At 43.6% G+C, this 18,557-nt stretch overlaps 2 protein-coding genes across 3 annotated transcripts; one reads left to right on the top strand and one right to left on the bottom strand.

Annotated features, from left to right (window-relative positions):
* Positions 1-692: 692 nt before the first annotated feature.
* Positions 693-1,317, top strand: cunh10orf53 (chromosome unknown C10orf53 homolog). The gene is made up of 3 exons (XM_071512989.1): positions 693-786; positions 910-1,029; positions 1,253-1,317. Exons 1-3 carry the CDS (start codon positions 693-695, stop codon positions 1,315-1,317), a joined length of 279 nt encoding a protein of 92 aa, XP_071369090.1.
* A 1,335-nt stretch (positions 1,318-2,652) lies between these two features.
* On the bottom strand, positions 2,653-17,530 carry ogdhl (oxoglutarate dehydrogenase L). 2 transcript variants are annotated; one of them, XM_071515212.1, is made up of 22 exons: positions 17,321-17,530; positions 16,616-16,786; positions 15,628-15,730; positions 13,695-13,810; positions 13,432-13,586; positions 12,441-12,587; positions 12,223-12,313; positions 11,942-12,121; positions 11,685-11,813; positions 10,848-11,027; positions 10,585-10,737; positions 9,897-9,999; positions 9,582-9,710; positions 8,926-9,076; positions 5,987-6,114; positions 5,734-5,912; positions 5,157-5,228; positions 4,227-4,352; positions 3,475-3,547; positions 3,233-3,396; positions 2,945-3,099; positions 2,653-2,776 (listed from the first exon to the last, which is right to left on the bottom strand). In XM_071515212.1, exons 1-22 carry the CDS (start codon positions 17,528-17,530, stop codon positions 2,653-2,655), a joined length of 3,039 nt encoding a protein of 1,012 aa, XP_071371313.1. The 2 variants fall into 2 exon arrangements, with proteins under 2 accessions (XP_071371313.1, XP_071371397.1); XM_071515296.1 differs by lacking the exons at positions 10,848-11,027; positions 13,695-13,810; positions 15,628-15,730; positions 16,616-16,786; positions 17,321-17,530 and having other exon boundaries at positions 13,432-13,553.
* Positions 17,531-18,557: the final 1,027 nt, after the last annotated feature.

An 18,557-nucleotide genomic window follows, 5' to 3' on the forward strand; every position in this document is an offset into this window, starting at 1 on the left:
AGTCCTCATCCATGTCTCATAACACCAGTAAACATTACTACATTACCCCCCCCCCCACACACACACACACACACACACACACACACACACACACACACACACACACACACACACACACAGAGTTCTATTTTTTTTCCGCAACACTAGAATGTATGTAAGCTGTGATGCAGTGAAAATTCACTGAATAGGCTTGCTATTACAGTCAATGTAGAGCTAGTAGAGCCTGGGGCAATGTGTCAGGGAAAGCTGAGAGACCTTTCCAAGAAATGAAAGAGTAACGTCCTGTGTGTGTAGCGTGTGTAGTGCAGTGTGTGTAGTATGCTGTGTGCATAAATACAAATAAAATACAGGAAGAGCCTATATCTGGGTATCTAATACCTGAGCAGCACACAGCTGAGAAGAAAGCATGTCGTTGTTTTAGTCGAGGCTTGATCATTCCGTTTATGGTTGAACTTGAACGCACCATGGAAACTGACATAGGCTAGAAGCTACTTTAACATGCTAGGTCTGAAGTTTTTCTTGCTCAAAGTTTTTTTTTTTCTTGCTCAAAGCGGTGTGTCGCGCAGACCAGTTGCATTATGACGTCAGAAACTAAACACCATTCGCTTCCTTGGAAACGAGGTCGCTTTAGCAACAGGTGCGTGAAGAGAAACAAAGAAGAAGATAGGGGGGTAACCTAAGTGTTCACAACAATGCCTAAAAACGCACAGGTGACCCTGCGTTATGGACCATATGAATCCAGCGGGCTAGTAGAGCACAGGACCTTCCGTCTGGAGGGTCTGCAGGGTAGCTATATCTCTTTTCTCATAGGATACAGTCGTCTGCTGCCTCACTGTTGTTGAAGTGATGTCATACATGTGCGACCATTGTGTTAGGTAATTAATTTCTATATATTTCTATCTGACAAAGCTGCATTAAGAGAGCATGGGCATCAGTGTGTCTTAGAAGAAACGAGTGACTGGAACATAGTGGAGCTCGTGGTCAACGGGGAGAGTGTCTACACCTGTGACGTAAAGCAGCTGGAGTTTGGTGAGTTTGGTTTCCATAGGCAGACAGGGTGAAAGATTCATGATGCCATAGGCTTCCCACCACTCCATGGTGATGTCAGGTGATTGACTGTGATGTAAGAAATAACATGATGTGTGAGAGTGTGATGCTGAGCTGAATTATTATTGAGTCACAGAGGAATAAAGGAATAAAGAAAAATAATGTATTGATGAAAGCCTAACAATCTGTTATTCTTTTCCCCAAGGCGGAGATGGTAAACTGGACCCTCTTTGCAAAGAGGCTGTTATTGCCGTGGACAATGCTTACTGAGGATAATAGAGGCCTCCAACTTGGGCATTAAATTAAAAATGCATAACACCCACAGAAATAGCTTTTTTCCATATAGTTAAACAGCAAAACACAAGGGGCTGTTATTTTGTGTGTTATTGCATTTTATTGTTGCATGAATTCACAGTTGTGTCGCTGATGATTGTGCTACTACTGTATGTTTTTTGCAGACAGTAACATTGTACATATTCCCTTCCTTTACAAATCTATACTTTCTTTTACAAATAAAATGCTAAGCATCATCTGCAACGAAACAATATCATCAAAGCATTTTATTAAACTATAACATGTTATTGCTCTGTTCAATCAAGTGTAGTGCAACTGCATCCAGCTGTGCAATACTCTTTTTCAATACCTATGTTTCAGTACCCACACTGACATGTGGATATATAAGCTTATTATTCCAATAACAAACTAAAGATACATAACCATTTTTTTTAAATCATTAAAATATGTAAAATTATGTTTGTGCACGGCTTATGGCTAAATCTCCCAGCGTTAACTGGAGAAGGTATGGCTGAACAGGAAGCATAATTATATGGAGCATTTCTAAACACAGTGATAACTAATATCAACTCTGTTAAGTACCTGGGGATTTTAATGTGACAACCGAGTGTCAATGTTACCCTCATCCCAAAGCATCCAAGGCTTTGCTGTGTTTACGTGTGTGTATCCCTCAGCCTCCGAAGACGAAGCTGAGCCGTATGTCCTCGCTAGAAAACATGGCTGCCTGTCTCCCTGCCAGCTGGCTCACGTCTCCTGGTGAAGTGAGGTGTGACAATAACTAGAGACTCTTTTACTAACAGCTAAGATAACCAAGGCAAATACAGGCAATAAACCTACTCAGAACTGATGTGTTAGATTTCAATAACAGTCTTCATACCTGTGATATGTGATATCATTCACATTCATTGTGTAGGTACACCGGTGCGGTGTTTTGTGTGCGTCTTGTAGCTTGTGCTATTCATCTACAAAAACCGATCTACAATATGTATCTCTAAGATTCAGCATAGAGGCAATGGAGGTATCTACTGTGCTAAAGCCACGGAAATTACAGAGATTGTCAGGAATCAGAACTTTGGTATGTGAAGGTTTCTACGGGTAAAATGATGTTGGCTAAATTAGGGACCAAACTGTCCGTAAGCACTCGGCTACACTGCAGATTGTCACAAATCTAAACTAGTTTGTAAAAATGTATAATTTTGCCACATATCAAAACTTAATCAATGGTCCTGGGTGGTTGCAGATGGAACTGCTCCTCCCTGCTTCTCGTTCTGGTTCTTGTTCTGGTTCTTGTTGTGGTTCTCCTGAGGGACACTAGAAGTTCCTCCCCTGGAAGGCGCTCAGGTTGAAAGCAGTGTCCATGAATCTCTTGAGCTCATTGAGGTGGGTGGACTTGTTCCCTGTGGCGGGAGCAGCTGCAGGGTCCCGGCCCACATACCTGAAGGAAACACAACAGGTTAGTTATATGGAGACCGTGCGCACTGTCACCAGTGACAGTGCGCACGGTAAAAATCCTTCACCTGATTCTTTATCTCCATTCTTACTGTTTGCCTGTCATAACACCGTGAACAAATCAGACCATATGACAAGTGAACTAATCCCTTACCAGATGGGCTTCTTATTGGCCACTACAGTGAGGAAGCGTGGCCGGACGTAATCATAGTAACCCATGTTCTTGTGCTCCTCCTGACACCAGATCAGTTCAGCGTTGGAGTATTTCTCCACCTCTGCCCTGACCAGGTCAAAGGGGAACGGAGAGATCTGTAAAAACAGCAGCAGAATGAGTGGGATATCGACAATGAAGTGTCTGTGAATTATTCAACAAGATCGCATCACGCCCTCCTCAAACTCCACATTGCATCACATACTCAGACTGATGAGAGGGATTAAGCACCTGTTCAAGTCTGATGATGGCGATGTCACTCTCCACGTTTTGCTGTTTCCTCTCTTTAGCCAGTTCATAGTAGACTTTGCCGGTGCAGAAGATGACTCTTTTCACCTGACCTGGGCTTTGACTTGCAGGGCCCTCGTCAGGAATCAGCCTCCTGAATTTAGTATCTGCAGACATGTGATCTCTATAATAGTATCCCAAAATTTAGGACTGTCACATTTCACAGAAAATAGGGAAAACTTTACCTGTGGCAAGGTCATCAAAACTGGACCTTGCATCTGGGTGCCTCAGCAGAGATTTAGGAGTGAATATGATCAACTGTGAGAAAAAAAGTGAGAAATTTCTGTCAAGTACAAACAACAGATTGATTCTGTCATCCGTATCTCCATTGTGTGCTTTGAAAAAACTCAAGAGATAAAAGTTTTTATCTCTTTTCACGCTAATTTGTTGCCACCATATAGCACGCAACGTTGACATTGGGGAAAACAAAACATTTCTTTAACAATCAAATAAATAAAACCCTTTGCTGCTCAACCAGCCGAGTCCATAATTTCAGACTTCTTCATAGAAAACAAAACAATATTATCCCCTATTGGCCCCCTCTCTAATTTGCTCAGGAAGTGATTTTCTCATGCTCCACAAAGCATTGCATTTACGTGCGACAGGGGATCAGTTAAGACATTCACTGTGGCTGAAAACTGTAAGAGACTGAAAAAAGAACTGTGCATATTCTAGGAAAGAATGCTAAAAAAGTTTAGACCCATACTACTGTTACTTAAATTACATTACCATATTTGTTGTTGGGTTAGAAATGCTATCAAAAGGTTATAATGTATAACGATCACGATAGGTCCTGCAAACAGACTATTTTCCTATTGAAGCATGGTTGTAATGTAGTTATTACAGTATTTCTGTCACTATGAAGTAAAGGCTCTAATCAATACATAGATCAAATATTTTCAAGACAAAGCTTTAGTAAACAAATGCTAAACCTTACCGGTTTTCTGAATGGCAGCAGAATCTGCCGTCTCAGCACATGGCAGTAGTTAGCAGGCGTGGAACAGTTGACCACAATCCAGTTACAGTCATAAAGCTGCTGGACTTCAAAATCTCCACTGAACTCCTTCACAGAAAATTAATTAAAAAAGGATTATGAAGGCTATCACAGTCAAAAAGAAAAAATCTAACTTTATGGATAGACAAAATTGCAGAACAGCCATGTTGGTTTCAGCCTTGGTTTGTTTTTTTTTCTCTTTCGTTTGGGTAGAAGATGTAGCGCATGAGCACAGCAGTGCACAAACCATATCACACACACACACACACACACACACACACACACACACACACACACACACACGGTAGAGAGAATGTTAATCCTCAGTATGCTCCCACTAATAGTTTGATCAATACCCCATTTGGAGATGAATCTAGTAGGCTTCTGCAGAGACTGCCTGCTGTGGTTTGCTCCTCCAATGCTCCCCTGTGCCAGCTCACCCTTGGGACCTGACTTATTGCTGAATGCTGAGGCTTTGAGGCCATAATGAAGAGACTTTTCAGCTCTAATGAAATGGACAATCATGCCATCACTTAAGTGGTCATGAGATCAGAATGGCCCATTGAGAGAGGAAGTTATTGGACACTAACCCCAGTTCACTGTGCAATGTAAATGGGTTCACAGTGGACCCCATTTCTTGGAAATATACGATCATAGATCGCCACATTCATCAAAATGGTATATATAGTATATATACGTATATTGGGGGCGTCCTGGTGGCTCAGTGAGGTAAGGCACGTACCATGTAAGTGTGACGTCCTGCGTTAAAATCCCAGGACCTTTGTAACACATCACCCCCCTCTCTTTCCTGATCTTTCCTAAGGTAAATGTATTGGGCCATATTGTAACTGTAAATTGTACATGCAGACATACAGGGAAGCGATCAGGGTCGTCTTTGCTCATCTGCAGGAAGCGCTCAGGTCGAGCTGAAGAATGTTCTGGACCCTGAAGAGGGAAGAGAAGAGAGGAGAGGTGGATATATAACAAGATGGAAGCAGAACTCACCCTAATATATACAGCGTTTCCTCTGTAATTGTATGCAGCTGTGGTGCTTGGGGGGATAATTCTAGTTTTGTCCCATATCTGCCGCTGCTTGGGTCTAAGTTATGTTTCAAGATGAGCTTGTGAGGTTCTAGTGCTAAAACAGTTTTTTAATTATAATAAAATCATTACTTCTAAAACATTTGGACTACATTTATTTTAGTTTTAGATGACAGTAAGCCTAAATTACAATACTGATTTTCATTTCACATTTTCTCTAGCGGTTGTAATTTCCTTGCAGTGGAGGCATACCACTGCTAAATTAATACAGAGGAAACACTGTATACATATATATATATGAGTCACCTCCAATTAATCATTCTGTAAACTCTAGAGAATGTGATATTTAATTATCAAATTCTATTTTCCAAAGCAGCTTATTCACATAACAGTCACGGTGCCTTCTCACCATTCCCTCCATGCCATGAGGCAGCAGCAGGACAATGCCGTTGTTGCGGACCCACTTGGCCTGGCCGGGGCTGATGAACTGGTCAATGATACACTGGGCTGTGTTGTGGAAGTCTCCAAACTGGGCCTCCCACAGGATCAGAGCATTCGGACTGGCCATGGCAAAACCCAGCTCAAAACCTGGAGTCACAGTCATCATTAACAGCCACAATTAACAGAGGACTTATCATGCTGTATTGTGTTTTCAGTCTTACCTAGAACTCCGTACTCGGATAAGGAGCTGTTGCAGACAGTGTAGGGGGCCTGGTTGGACCACAGGTGGTTCATGGGAACACAGAAACGTTTGTCCACCTCTTGATCATGTAGAACATGATGACGGTGACTGCCAAAAAAAAAGAGGGGAAGGGATGAAAGAAAGGACACAGTAAAAAATAATCGTTGTGCCAAGTCATCCATTTGTATATGGTACTTAAAAAGATTTTGGAGCGCATAGAAAATAAATCACTATAATGGCAACATCTGTTACTAAGAGAGCATAGCAATGCATCACATCCAGTTAAATGAATGGATGAACTGGATTCCAAAACAAAACCAATCACGCAAAACCATTTAAGAAGCTGTGACGCTTGCGTTGTATAGAACCGGGAGGTTTCCTGAGGAGAAAAGACGATGTATGGTGCGTAAAACTAGGGAGGAATATTGCCACAGGATCCAAAGATTTTCAGGACACCAAGCTGCCTTAAATGATGATGGTGAAAACAAGAGGTTTACTGAGGCATGGGGGATTTGTCAAAGGGTCGTCACACAGCAGGAGATGCATGCAAACACACATACACACACTGCAGTCAGTCTCCCAGCCCGGGACAGCCAATCCATGAAGAGCAGCCCGCTCACTCCTCATCTTCAGTCGGTATGGGCGCCGAGGCCCAACAGGAGTTGATGGGAGCAAAGAGCCAAGCGTTAACAAGCTCTGCCAGTCCGCTCGCTCCCAATGTAGGAGTCAGCCATCAGAACCAGCACGATGAGACAATCACTTAAAACCCCTTTAACATCACCCTAATGATGTCTCCACACACACACACACACGCACACACAGACACACTGAAACACACACACACAAAGTACTTGAGGTTATGCAACGGTCAAACGGAAGGGCTTCAGGAAATAACCGAAATGTATTGATTATTATCTTGCATGTGATGTATACTGTACACAAGAATATATGATTGTGATTTGATTTCTGTGACTAGTATCAACCATAATTATGTACTAATGAGGGCAGATACTGCATAATTGTTTTGTTTGATCCTTGCTCTAGATTTGCAGGATATTCACTTTCTCTTCAAGAAATCCTTTGATGAAGGGATCAAATTGAGAGCAGCCACCGCTAATTGAGGTAACATAATTTCATGTTTTCTTTTCTCAATACTCTCATACACTATGAAAAGAGGATCCAAAACCCTGATAAGAGTAGGGTCTTTCTCTGGGATTGCCTCATATACTGTGTCCCCACCTCACTCTTCTTCTTCTTCACACACACACACACACACACACACACACACACACACTCACACTTCCTCTGCCTGGGGGCCCCATTAGTCAAGGAAAGGGGTGCTTGGTGCAGCACACGCAACCCACCCAAACACAGACGACTGAATCCATTAGTCCACGCTGTTACGTACATCACAGAAACGCAAGCAGGCCCAGTCAGCTGTAACACGCCAATATGCTCAGTTCCTAAGAACTATGAAGGGAAACGAGGGGAGTGGGGGAAGAAAAAAATGTGTAGGTGTGAAGGAGGAGGAGAAAGTGAAGGGGTGAGGGATCCGGGGGGGGGCGGGGAAGGCATAGCGAAAAGGAAAGGTAACAGGAGAGAGACAATGTGCAGTCCAACAGAAGACAGTTGATTTAAATAAACAGCAGGTGACACAGAGGTGAGTGGTGGACGTAGCGCTTGGCTGCTGTCTGCAGCCCTTGTATCTGTGAGTTTATTATTTATTTATTTATAGCCAGGCAAATGATCCTGTTGAAGGGGACGCTGGAGGGAAGAAATACATGTCAGTTTTAAATGCGAGGCAACACGAAAGCCCCGTAACTCTTGTTAGTTAGTGTGATGTACGGTCTGTGTGCTGGGTGGAGAAGCGGTAGGGGACAGATGAGACAGGCGCAGTGAGAGGGGGAGCTGATTTTGTTCACGTGTCACTCGTTCCCTCCGTACCATGACAACACCATGTGGGCTTCACTGTTCCCAGGAGACTACGCTGACGTCTTTTGTCTGTTAGATTCCCAGCGCCCCACCCCCTTGACTCCTTCATACAGAGGAATGTTCCTAACCCTGTAACGCTGGTCAACGCATACTGGCCTTCACACGTGGCACAAATGTGCCAATTTGATCTCAAAATGGAAGTAGTTATCAATTTGGGGCAATATTAGGGGTGGGACAATACATCAAAATTCAATATATCGCAATACAAAAATGTGACAATACGTATCATGGGGCAGAAAAATGAATCGCAATATTAGCTACATTTTACTCATCCCAATTTTTCAAGCACTATCAAAATTATATTATTTGCACTGCATTGTTGTTTACATTCTAGCAAGCCAATGTCATTTCTAGAAAGATTTGTGGCTCAGAAAAACATAATTGTGCACAGCCAGACTTTGTTGTCATTGAACTTTTATATATTACATCGTATCGTGGTTGCAGTGAATCGTGAACCCCATATTGCATATCGAATCATATCCTCAGATAAGCATATCGTCCCATCCCTAGGCAATATCAATTTGAATTTCATTGTATGGGAATGATCAAACTCATTTTTGATTAAAAAAAAAGCTCAATTGGAGCAGTAGACAAGCTGCGACTCAGCTCCCAGGCCGAACAAATATAGGGTTGGTCGTAGCCTACAGATTAGAGAAACAGGCTTGTGACTTGGGAAAATTTGGATGGGGAAAGTCAGTGTGCTTTCAACACTCCCTTCCCTCAACAACTACACTTGAGGTGCCCTTCAGCAAGGCACTGCTCCAGTAGAGCTGCCCAGTGGCCAACAGCAGGAGGTTTTGCTGTGAGTGTGAAGCAGGGGGTTGCTACAAACAGACCTGAAACTTTACCTGAATGAATAAAAGTTCAGAAGCACTGTTAAAGAGAGTACCGATGCAACATCTGTCTGTCGTCTTCACATACACTCACCTGAAGGTTCCCCGCTCCACATCCTGCCCGCTGAGTCGGACATGGGTGCCATCTTTGAGAAGGGAGCCAAAAGCCATGTACTCCCCTAGAGCCCAGTCCATCTGACGCTTCTTCACCAGGTCCGCTCGACCACGCAGGATACGAGACACACCTGGAGAACACACACACACACACGCACACACACGGTCTCAATGACTGACCACTGTTTTTACAAGCAGCATGGGGATAGGGGAACAAAAATTAAAAGAAGTGATAGCTTAGGGAGAGCAGCGGGGAAAGGGGATGTAAAAAGCAATGGGCTGGCATACTGTATTGTAAATAAAAACCTCTGTGGTGGTCTAAACTGCTACAGCATGTGCCAAGCCAGCTGTGCAGGCCAGACACCTGCTGTTGGGGAGGGATGTGTTTACAGGTGAACTGCTTTTATTGACTTTCTGAAGATTGTCCCGGTAGAAATATGTCTATGCAAGGTAATAAAAGAAAAAAAAGTGGGACTGAGGTTTATGTGGTTTGAGGATCTTTAGTGACTTATACAGAGGTTTGAGTCCCATGCTTTTTCATGACGATGCAGATGTGCTCCTTTGTCGCATCAGCACCTCCATGGCGGCTAGACGTTCTGACTGCTGTGTCGTCCCGCACAAGGCAACGAGACTCACCAGTGTGGATCTTAAAATCTTCCAGGGGCACGGAGCTGGCTGTCTGGCCTATGTGCTGCAGAACCTCCTCATCCAGTCCTGTGGGGGGACAACTCATGCTCTTGGGCTCTCCCTCAGCTGTGAAGAAATCTACAGAGACAGACAGGGAGTTTGGAACAGAGAAGAAAAAAGTTGTTCACAGACAAGGCAGTCAATCAACAAACAAAAGCAGAAGTAGCATAATAAACAATTTAAGTCAGAGTGCAACAGAATGAATGTATGAATTGTTGACCAGCTATCTCTTGAAAGTTGACAAAGACAAGATACAGTATTTACCCGGCCAGGGGGAGTCTAGCCAGTGACGGATGTGTAAGATCTTTTCATCCTTGGAGCTGGTGTATGCCTCTTCGCATATCTTGTCATATTTGGCAACTTCTTCCTGTAACAAAAAAAAAAAAAACTAAAACTGACAGACCAAAACTGTGTGTGTGGCAGAGAGAGAGAGAGAGAGAGAGAGAGAGAGAGAGAGAGAGAGAGAGAGAGACATTAGGGGAATGAGGGGGGGGAGTCTCCACCAGCAGCAATGGTTCTGCCTTGTATTACAAATGGGTTTTTGCAAGAGTCCAAACACCAGGCAACACAACAGAAAACAGTGTCCATCAAGGTTCTGCAGTGTTGCTCTGGCATGCCTGTATAAAACAACATTCAGAATGGATGTTACCATCAAAGTTTCTGTTTTGGATGAAAAGCTTGAGTTATTCCACTGAACAACACCAGAAACTGACTACTTCAACTTCATTCAGCAATATATGAGTGTGAGGGATTGTGGGGCCGGGTGATGGAACTGAGGCAGTAAATTGAAACTCAACTACAGCAGTGCTGGCGCAACAAATTTACTTGCAGGGCAGGGTAATATTTAAGTATGATTTAATGCACTTAGTCCAGCGGTGATACACATAAAACTGCATACAGTAGCAGCCACCGATATATATTTAACAAGAGCAAACAGCGTTAGATCACAAACCTCAAATTCCTGCAGTGTCACCACTCCCTCGGCAATGAGCTTATCCGAATACTTTTTCAGCACATGCTCCTGCCGACGGATCTGCTTGTACATCAGCGGCTGGGTGAACATGGGCTCGTCCATCTCATTATGACCAAACCGCCTGTAACACACCTGTAAACACACACACGCACACACCGTAAAAACAGAAGCTATTACCACAAACAAAGTTTTAATTTTCTTTGCATTCCTCTTTAAGGCATCAAGGCTTGGTGATGACTCACCAGGTCAATGACGACATCCTTGTTGAAGGTGTTCCTCCACTCTGCAGCCACCCGGCACACGTACATGACAGCCTCAGGGTCATCGGCATTCACATGGAAGATGGGCGCGTTGACGACCCGGGCCACATCAGTGGGGTAGGGGGAGGAGCGAGCCACGCGAGGGTCTGAAGTAAAACCAATCTGAGAGACAATAATCATACACTCAGTCTGATAATAACCCATTTAGAGTCTGTAAACTTAATACAGAGGTATTTGCTGATATAACCTTACCCCACCCACCCCAGCCTTTACGCTAACCAGGGTCCATATCCTGATGAGTATGTCTTTGTTTTTGTCACTTTCCTTTTGCTTATGTGACCATGTTTCTGCTTGTCTTGATTGTGAAATACTTTGTACATTTTGTTCTATAAAAGTGCTATAAAAATAAAGTTATTATTATTAGTATTAGCAGTCGAAGCTAAACTGGGGCAGAGTTTACAGGCGCTGGGGCGGGAATAATACTTCATTTAGAGCTGATTGGTCGATTTAGACAAGTCTAGTGTCTACAAAAGACACTAGAACAAAATCCGAATGGCTTGTACAAGAAGGTGATTTAATAAGGTTGGGGAAATTACATCACTAACGTGATACAGATTTTTTACTGCTATTAGTACCTCCAAGTACTAATATCACCAGAAATATTAGGAATTGCTATATCCTAGGATACCCCTCCTTTTTTTATAGTAGCAGTAGTAGTAGCAGTAGTAGTATTAGTGAGTGAACAACAAAATTTGTGCATCATGGTATATGTGTCAGATCATGTTACAATATCTATTGAATCATTGAACCCTCCCATACCTGATTGTTGACCACCACATGGACTGTACCATGTGTGGTGTAGGAGGGGAGCTCACTCAGGTGGAAGGTCTCATATACAACCCCTTGTCCGGCAAAAGCAGCATCCCCATGCATCAAGATGGACATGACCTGGTAAACCACATCATGGACTCAGTGGGACCAAGTATTCATCTATGTGCAAATCTACATTTACATTGCCTGTACATCATGCCATCATGTTTCAAAACACAAAATATGCCCCCCTTGCCAACTGTTACCTTCTTTCCCTGAGTGTCTCCTCTGTAGAACTGCTCAGCTTTGGCCTTGCCCTGCACCACCGGGTCCACCGCCTCCAGGTGGGACGGGTTTGCCATGAGCGACAGCGTGATGTTCTTGTCTGTCTCACGGTTAATCCTCTCGTGGTACATCCCCAGATGGTACTTCACATCCCCTGAACCCTAGCAATACAGAAATACAGATGAAATAATGCATGAGTGGCGTCTCCAGAATGCTTTCCTCTGATAGTTTCCCACATTGTCGGGTATCTACAGGCCCATACCTCATCAGCAGCCTCTAATTTGGGGTCAAACTGGCAGAAGATCTGATCCAGGTCCTTACGAACCACATTGGCCAAGACATTCAGTCGACCCCTGGTAGAAGAGTTTACACTTAGTTTTAAAACATCCATTTCAAATGTGGTCCTTAGTGGAGATGAAGGACAAATGTAACTGTATGAGTGACTCAACCGATAGAAGAGAGAGGAGTAATGCACAGTACCGATGAGGCATCCCCATGATCACGCTGTCGATGCCTGCAGCGCTCGACTTATCAATGATGGTTTTCAGAGCGGGAATCAGCACCTCACAGCCCTCCAGACCAAAACGTTTCTCAGACGACCACTTCCTAGCCAGGAAGTCCTCAAACCTAGACATAAACACAGTTCAGATGTCGGGTTCATGGAGGTTTGTGCCACTAAGGGCAGCTGTAGGTCAGTCAGTAAAAGATCATGCCACTCCTGTGTATTTTTCAGTTAGGAGTGATATGTACAACAGCAAAGGCAACGGGTTTAATCAGGGATGATAAATCACTAAGTGCAGGCTGGAGGTTGTGCATGTAGTATATCAGCGTACATTATTCTGAAATGCAATAAGCCAACCATAAACAGAACGTAATTAATGTTGGGGCAACTTGACACCAAATGACACATCAAACATCGTCTGTATTGCGGTGTGTCTGTTATGTAGACTGATGAGTCCTGATGAGAACAACAATGTGCCACTGGCCCATTACTAAAGAGGATTTTTAGAACAGTATTATAAATACTGTATTTGGGATGCTGGTATTCAAACATTCAGCAAACTACTAAAAATTGTAAGGTCACATCCAAGAACCCCCAGTGACCTCTGAGTTCATCTGACAGAGTTGGAAGTGAGCGTAAGTGAAAGATAAAAAGCTGATCTTTCCTATTGATATTTTTATTAACAATGATGACAATAATGTTAATATCACTATTATTTGTTTGTTCTTTCCTCTGCTGTGTATATATATGTATATACTGTACATATACATATATCCTATTTGCTTGTGGATTTTAAGGAAAAAGGTAAATAAAGTTTAAATCATAAAAAAGAAGCTTATCTTTCCAAATTTACCATATAAATGCAGTTTTGTTTATGGGGTATGGGGCCCTGATGTGAGCTATTACTAAAAGAGAGGTGCAGTGTTGTCACCATTAAATATGAGTCAGTAATGTTTATTCAGTGCTAACCGTGTGGATCTGACCAGCCGGGCCAGCAGAGTTCTCTTCTCAGCATTAGTGAACTGCATGATCCCAGGAGTTTCAAACTTCTGACGGATCCACTGACACTGATCCACGTTGTTAATGAACATGAATTCCACCCCGATGTGACCACAGTAGGATGTCTGAAAAAGAAGAGATAAAAACATAGGGCAGAGTGTTATGACTTTCCCCCCACTATTCAGTACACACATGCAGAGACACAAACACTCACACAAACACTCCCACAGTACCTCCAGTCTGCGGATGATCTCTCTCAGGGGAAGAGTGGCCTCGTCTCCTCCGATGAAGGTGGTGGAGGGCAGCTGGAAGCTTTTATCCAAGTCAGACTCATCAAGACCATAGAAACCTTGGATAACAACGTGTGAGACAGAGACTGATTTGATTAAGAGACTCTCCAGAAAATCCAAAAACTCTCCAAAAATTCAAACCCAAAACATGTACTTGTCAACACAATAATATTGATAATGCAATGAGACCTGCCTACATCCAAATTTCCAATTATCCATGGCCTGAAATTTGAGTATATTGCAGTTTTAGATATGTTATATGGCAGAAGACCAGCATATCTTGTGATAACTGTTCAATCACAGTTTGAAGATGTGTAACTGCAGTGTGACTGTTATTGTGTTGAAAGGGTATGTTTTATTCACTTTTTGGGATTTACTTTTTGAGTTTCCCTTGGATTGTATTCCCTGCAAACAGAGGTACAGTATGTAATTTACAACAGTTTGATCTGAATAAATCGATGTGATTACAAAAACTAAGAAAATAAGGCCTTCGTTTTAGACGTTGCATTTTCAGTCAGTATTACAGGCTGTGGCTGTGGAAATAGAGCTTCATTATCGGCGGCCCCACATAAGTTTCTGTGCTGACAAAGCCCACCTGAGAGAGCTGGTCAAGCTCAAGATCCCAGGCAACACAAGAGGAGACAGGTGCAAATCATATTACGAACACAGCAAAGACAAAAGGGGCCGAGAATAGACTCATGTAGTATCAGCTGACCAAATAAGGGGCCACTGAGGCGGTCATTAGCTTTCATTAGTGAGCTATAGGCCTGGTGACAATACATAACGCAACGCTATGTCCTGACACACACTGATCACTGATAATAGCAGCCAGCAGAAACAGAGAAGTCTCTCTCTCTCTCTCTCCCTCTCCTCTTTAGTAGCTATTACTCTAGCCTTCGATCGGTTACAATGGCCGTCCCGCATCCTCCAATCCTCAGTCCGCTAAATGAAATGGAGAATGACAGCAGCTAGGCCTGAGATTAATGACAGCATTAGGCTGGCCAACCTGTATACAGACTTTGTGGAGAACTGTGATGGGGCCTGGTGTAGAGAAATACTGGACTTACACCCTTGGGTCTGATCGGCTATGCAACCCTGGATCAGAGAGGGTGTGTATGTATAATATGTGCATGTGTATGTGCTGTGTGTGCATTCATATGTGTATGTGCATGTATGTGTTAACCCTCAGTTATACTGAAGCTATTAGTGTAAGTGGGTCTATATATATAGAAATATAGTGTAACAGATACAAATCAAACATTTACATGACTAGCGTAATAAACCTTTTGATGTAAGCCCTGCCAATAAAAATAGCTTGGCTATGACTGAAATCCTTAAGAGCTAAGAGTATCCTGCGTTAATTAGGAGGAAGGACGTCCACACTGGGAATCTCATGAGCATAGGCCTATATACCGCCTGTGTCTTAAAAACCCCATGTGCCTTTGGTTAGGCAAGGAATTATGTTCGGGGGATGTAAGCAGGAATCCTGTAGCACATAGAATAAGAAAAGTAAAGTCTAAGCCTGTAAAAAAAAAACTACATCTAACACTATGCAAACAATTTATAATTAGGATGAAGACCTTGCATCTCTAGTCAACGTTTCGGGAATTAATTAAAAAAATATTTTCAGGTTGCCACGTATTTTTGAAATCACATAATCCGTTTTTAACAAATTCCATAGGAGCCTAGGTTTATGAAACTATCTCAGTAAAAGACCATGAAGAAATTCAACTCAAGACTAAGAAAGACAAAGAATTTACATGGTCACAATTTCCACTTTAGTTAGCTGTGATGTGTGTGTGATGTGTGATGTGTTTGTGTATGTGTTTGCGATGCACAATGTGCCTGGGATGAGCGCAGAAGCTGTGAGGCTCACCCAGTTTGTCGATGGTGGTGATCAGGTCAGAGGGAACGAAGGAGTCCAGGTCAGCTTCCAGGATTCCCAGAGGGTCTAACTGGGCAACATGGTGACCACGAATCTGCACAGAAAGACGGAGATGGACGAGGTAGGGATGGGGAGGCAGAGAAGAGGTGAGGGGGAGAAGAGGGGGGGGGGGGGGGTAACAGAGAGAAAGTGACAGGCAAGAAAGAATAAGGAAAGGGGCAAATCAGCGAGGAGCTAACTTGAGGACATACAGTATAAAACAGCTGGAGAATAAACTGACCCTCAGGAATAGGTCATCCTTACTGAGAAAACAGCCCCTTGGGAGGGTTTTTATGTACGTACAGTATGCACACACACACACACACACACACACACACACACACACACACACACACACAGACACACATTCTCACCAGGCTCGCAACAAGCTGGGAATAAAAATGACGCCTTTGCCAAAAGACAGAATTTAATAAATCCCTTGGATAGGTCCTCTAATTAATTTGAGGGCGAGGGGAAATGTTACCACCTGTTTTGTTTAAGTAGTCTCTTTGATATTTCCATTTTCAAAAAGCAGCCAGGCTAAGTAGGTTAGAGTTAATCTTGCAATTTGCATAACCTCATGCAGTGACAAACAAATTGTATATTCCTTTTAATAAGACGACACACAGTATAAACAGCTTTCATTGCCAATTGCCTCTGCTCTGGCAAGTCGACTGGATTTTGTTTGATACATTTTTCACAGATAGAGATACAAACAGTCAGCCAATTGTGGCTCTGGGCGGATGACATCATGACTCTGTACACATACTGACACTGTATTAAGATTTAAATGGATAGTGCCCTTGAGACATGTGATCAACCCGTTAATTTGTAATTATAATAAACCCACATTACATCATAAGGCAATAGCTGGCGTGTGAGTGTGTGTGTGTGTGTGTGTGTGTGTGCATCACAGCTGGGCTAGGTGAGTGTGGCGTACCTGGTAGGCTCTAATGAGTGTGTGCACAGCCAGGTGGTCCTCCACCACTTTCTGTGCCATGTCTGGTGTGTGGGACAGAGCGCGGCCCTGCAGCAGAGTGGAGGGCCGTCTCTCGTCCGCCTCACCAGACGGACTGGAGGCCTGGGCGTTACGGAAGAACGCGTCCCAAGACTGGAGAGACACAGAGAGACAGATGCATCAGAGGTAAACAGGTCCATCAGAAATATGGACTAAGATTATCAGAATGGCTTATTATTGACTGGAAAAACTCACATTTATGGACAGTTTGAAAGTGGGCTCTGGCCGGAGATATGGTGACCAACATGGGCGAGAGCAGTTACATCCTAACTGCAATCTGGCTACTAAATCAGCTGGGGTTCCCATGGTTACCCCCCCTCTTGATATGACCAAAAGACTGAAAGACTAGTTTCTAACAATGCTGGACATTCTTAGGCCCCTTGATTATATTTTTAAATAGTTTGAATGGCATCTTATCGTGTTAAATTTTCTCCACTCTATTCTTGAGTGAATGTGTGGCCTCTGTTCAGTGAAATGTGTTTCATTCTATGCTTGTCAGCACAAATCAAATTTCCATTCATGGACAAGAAAAGCTTCTTTTCTAGAAGCTTTTTTCTGTGGTTATTCATCCATGTATGAAGACAAGGCACATGTTGCACACCGATTTGTTTGATTTGATAGTGTTACCTCATGGACGTTTTTATGATCCTCCAGCCAGGCAAAGTACATCTCCTCAACATAGCTGGAGCTGCTGGCCACCGCTGAGGGAACCGCAGCCCCGGAGGAGCAGCATCTTCGGGGTTCAAACCAGCGCCTGGCCGCCCCGCCGCCGGGCCCCCGCAGCCACTGGCGCCCCCCACCCTTCAGGACACCCGCTAACGCCCGGAACTGACTCATGGCTGGGGGAGAGAGAGAGAGAGAGAGAGAGAGAGAGAGAGAGAGAGAGAGAGAGAGAGAGAGAGAGAGAGACCATTCCAGCTGTCACTTTCCGACTCAGACATCTCTACAAATTATTCACCTTTTTGCATGATCATGATTTATGTAAACATGGGAAACTGGAGTGCACGCCTGGGAGGCGGTTGTCACAGTTTTATACATCTTGCTAACTAGTTTCCTATTCCCTACAAGAGACATGTTTTCAGCGCACAATATCCAAGCTGCATATACTATGCATGCCAGAGCGCCCTGCACCTATAAACTAATTATGCACAGGCTCGTGGTTTAAATTAATTACAGGCGTTTATTTTCGATTGGAGTTCCACAGGATTTCGCAAATGCAGCACAGATTTTACAGAACAAGACGACAGCGTAAGAGTAAATAAGGTTACGGGATGGCCTGCGCGTCTCTTTCTGCGCCCAATCGTTGCAGCTGTAAATAGCGCGTAACCGCGAACCAAAGTAGGTCTGCTGCAGAATCTACCACTTCTACTTCACATACAAAGGCTTTCTCACCTTTTTCCTGTAAGATGCTTAACACAGAGGAGCGGCTCCTTAGGCTACAGCACCGAGATCAATGCCGTGACATTGCCTATGTCATTCTGGGTCTGTTACGTTGCGCAGGACCGCTAATCCCTCAACGTCAAAATAAATCTTTGTAATCTCCTCTCTATTCTGTGCCATTGGAAAAGCGCAGTATCACGGAACAGGAGAATGGTTCAACAAGCCGTCTATGCTCTATTCTTGCGATTGCATTTACCTTACCAGACAGCAACTCTCTTTTACTATTTTGTCATCGCAGAAGAGGGCAAGTAGGACAGGTAGCAGTGAAGGTGACACAGATCCGTTAGCAGCCGCGGCACGACACGCCCCCCTGTGTCAGGTGGTGCTGCCTCTGCACAGCGTACAGCCTGCTGCACCCATAGGTGCTGATGGAGCCCAGGTAACAGCCAAACACACAGTTACCATCATTACCTACAACTAATGA

Source organism: Centroberyx affinis, unplaced genomic scaffold (assembly GCF_046629955.1).
Source record: "Centroberyx affinis isolate AG114_WGS23_722 - 3 ecotype Tasmania unplaced genomic scaffold, CSIRO-AGI_Caff_v1 ptg000004l_1, whole genome shotgun sequence".
Lineage (NCBI taxonomy): Eukaryota > Metazoa > Chordata > Actinopteri > Beryciformes > Berycidae > Centroberyx > Centroberyx affinis.

Coding starts and splice junctions, on each gene's coding strand:
- cunh10orf53 (XM_071512989.1), top strand. CDS start 693: ATGCCTAAAAACGCACAGGTGACCCTGCGTTATGGACCATATGAATCC. Junction 787..909: donor CCGTCTGGAGGGTCTGCAGG/GTAGCTATATCT, acceptor TATCTGACAAAG/CTGCATTAAGAGAGCATGGG. Junction 1,030..1,252: donor CGTAAAGCAGCTGGAGTTTG/GTGAGTTTGGTT, acceptor CTTTTCCCCAAG/GCGGAGATGGTAAACTGGAC.
- ogdhl (XM_071515212.1), bottom strand. CDS start 17,530: ATGAGTCAGTTCCGGGCGTTAGCGGGTGTCCTGAAGGGTGGGGGGCGC. Junction 16,787..17,320: donor ATCATAAAAACGTCCATGAG/GTAACACTATCA, acceptor GTGTCTCTCCAG/TCTTGGGACGCGTTCTTCCG. Junction 10,000..10,584: donor TGACACTGCAGGAATTTGAG/GTTTGTGATCTA, acceptor TTTTTGTTACAG/GAAGAAGTTGCCAAATATGA.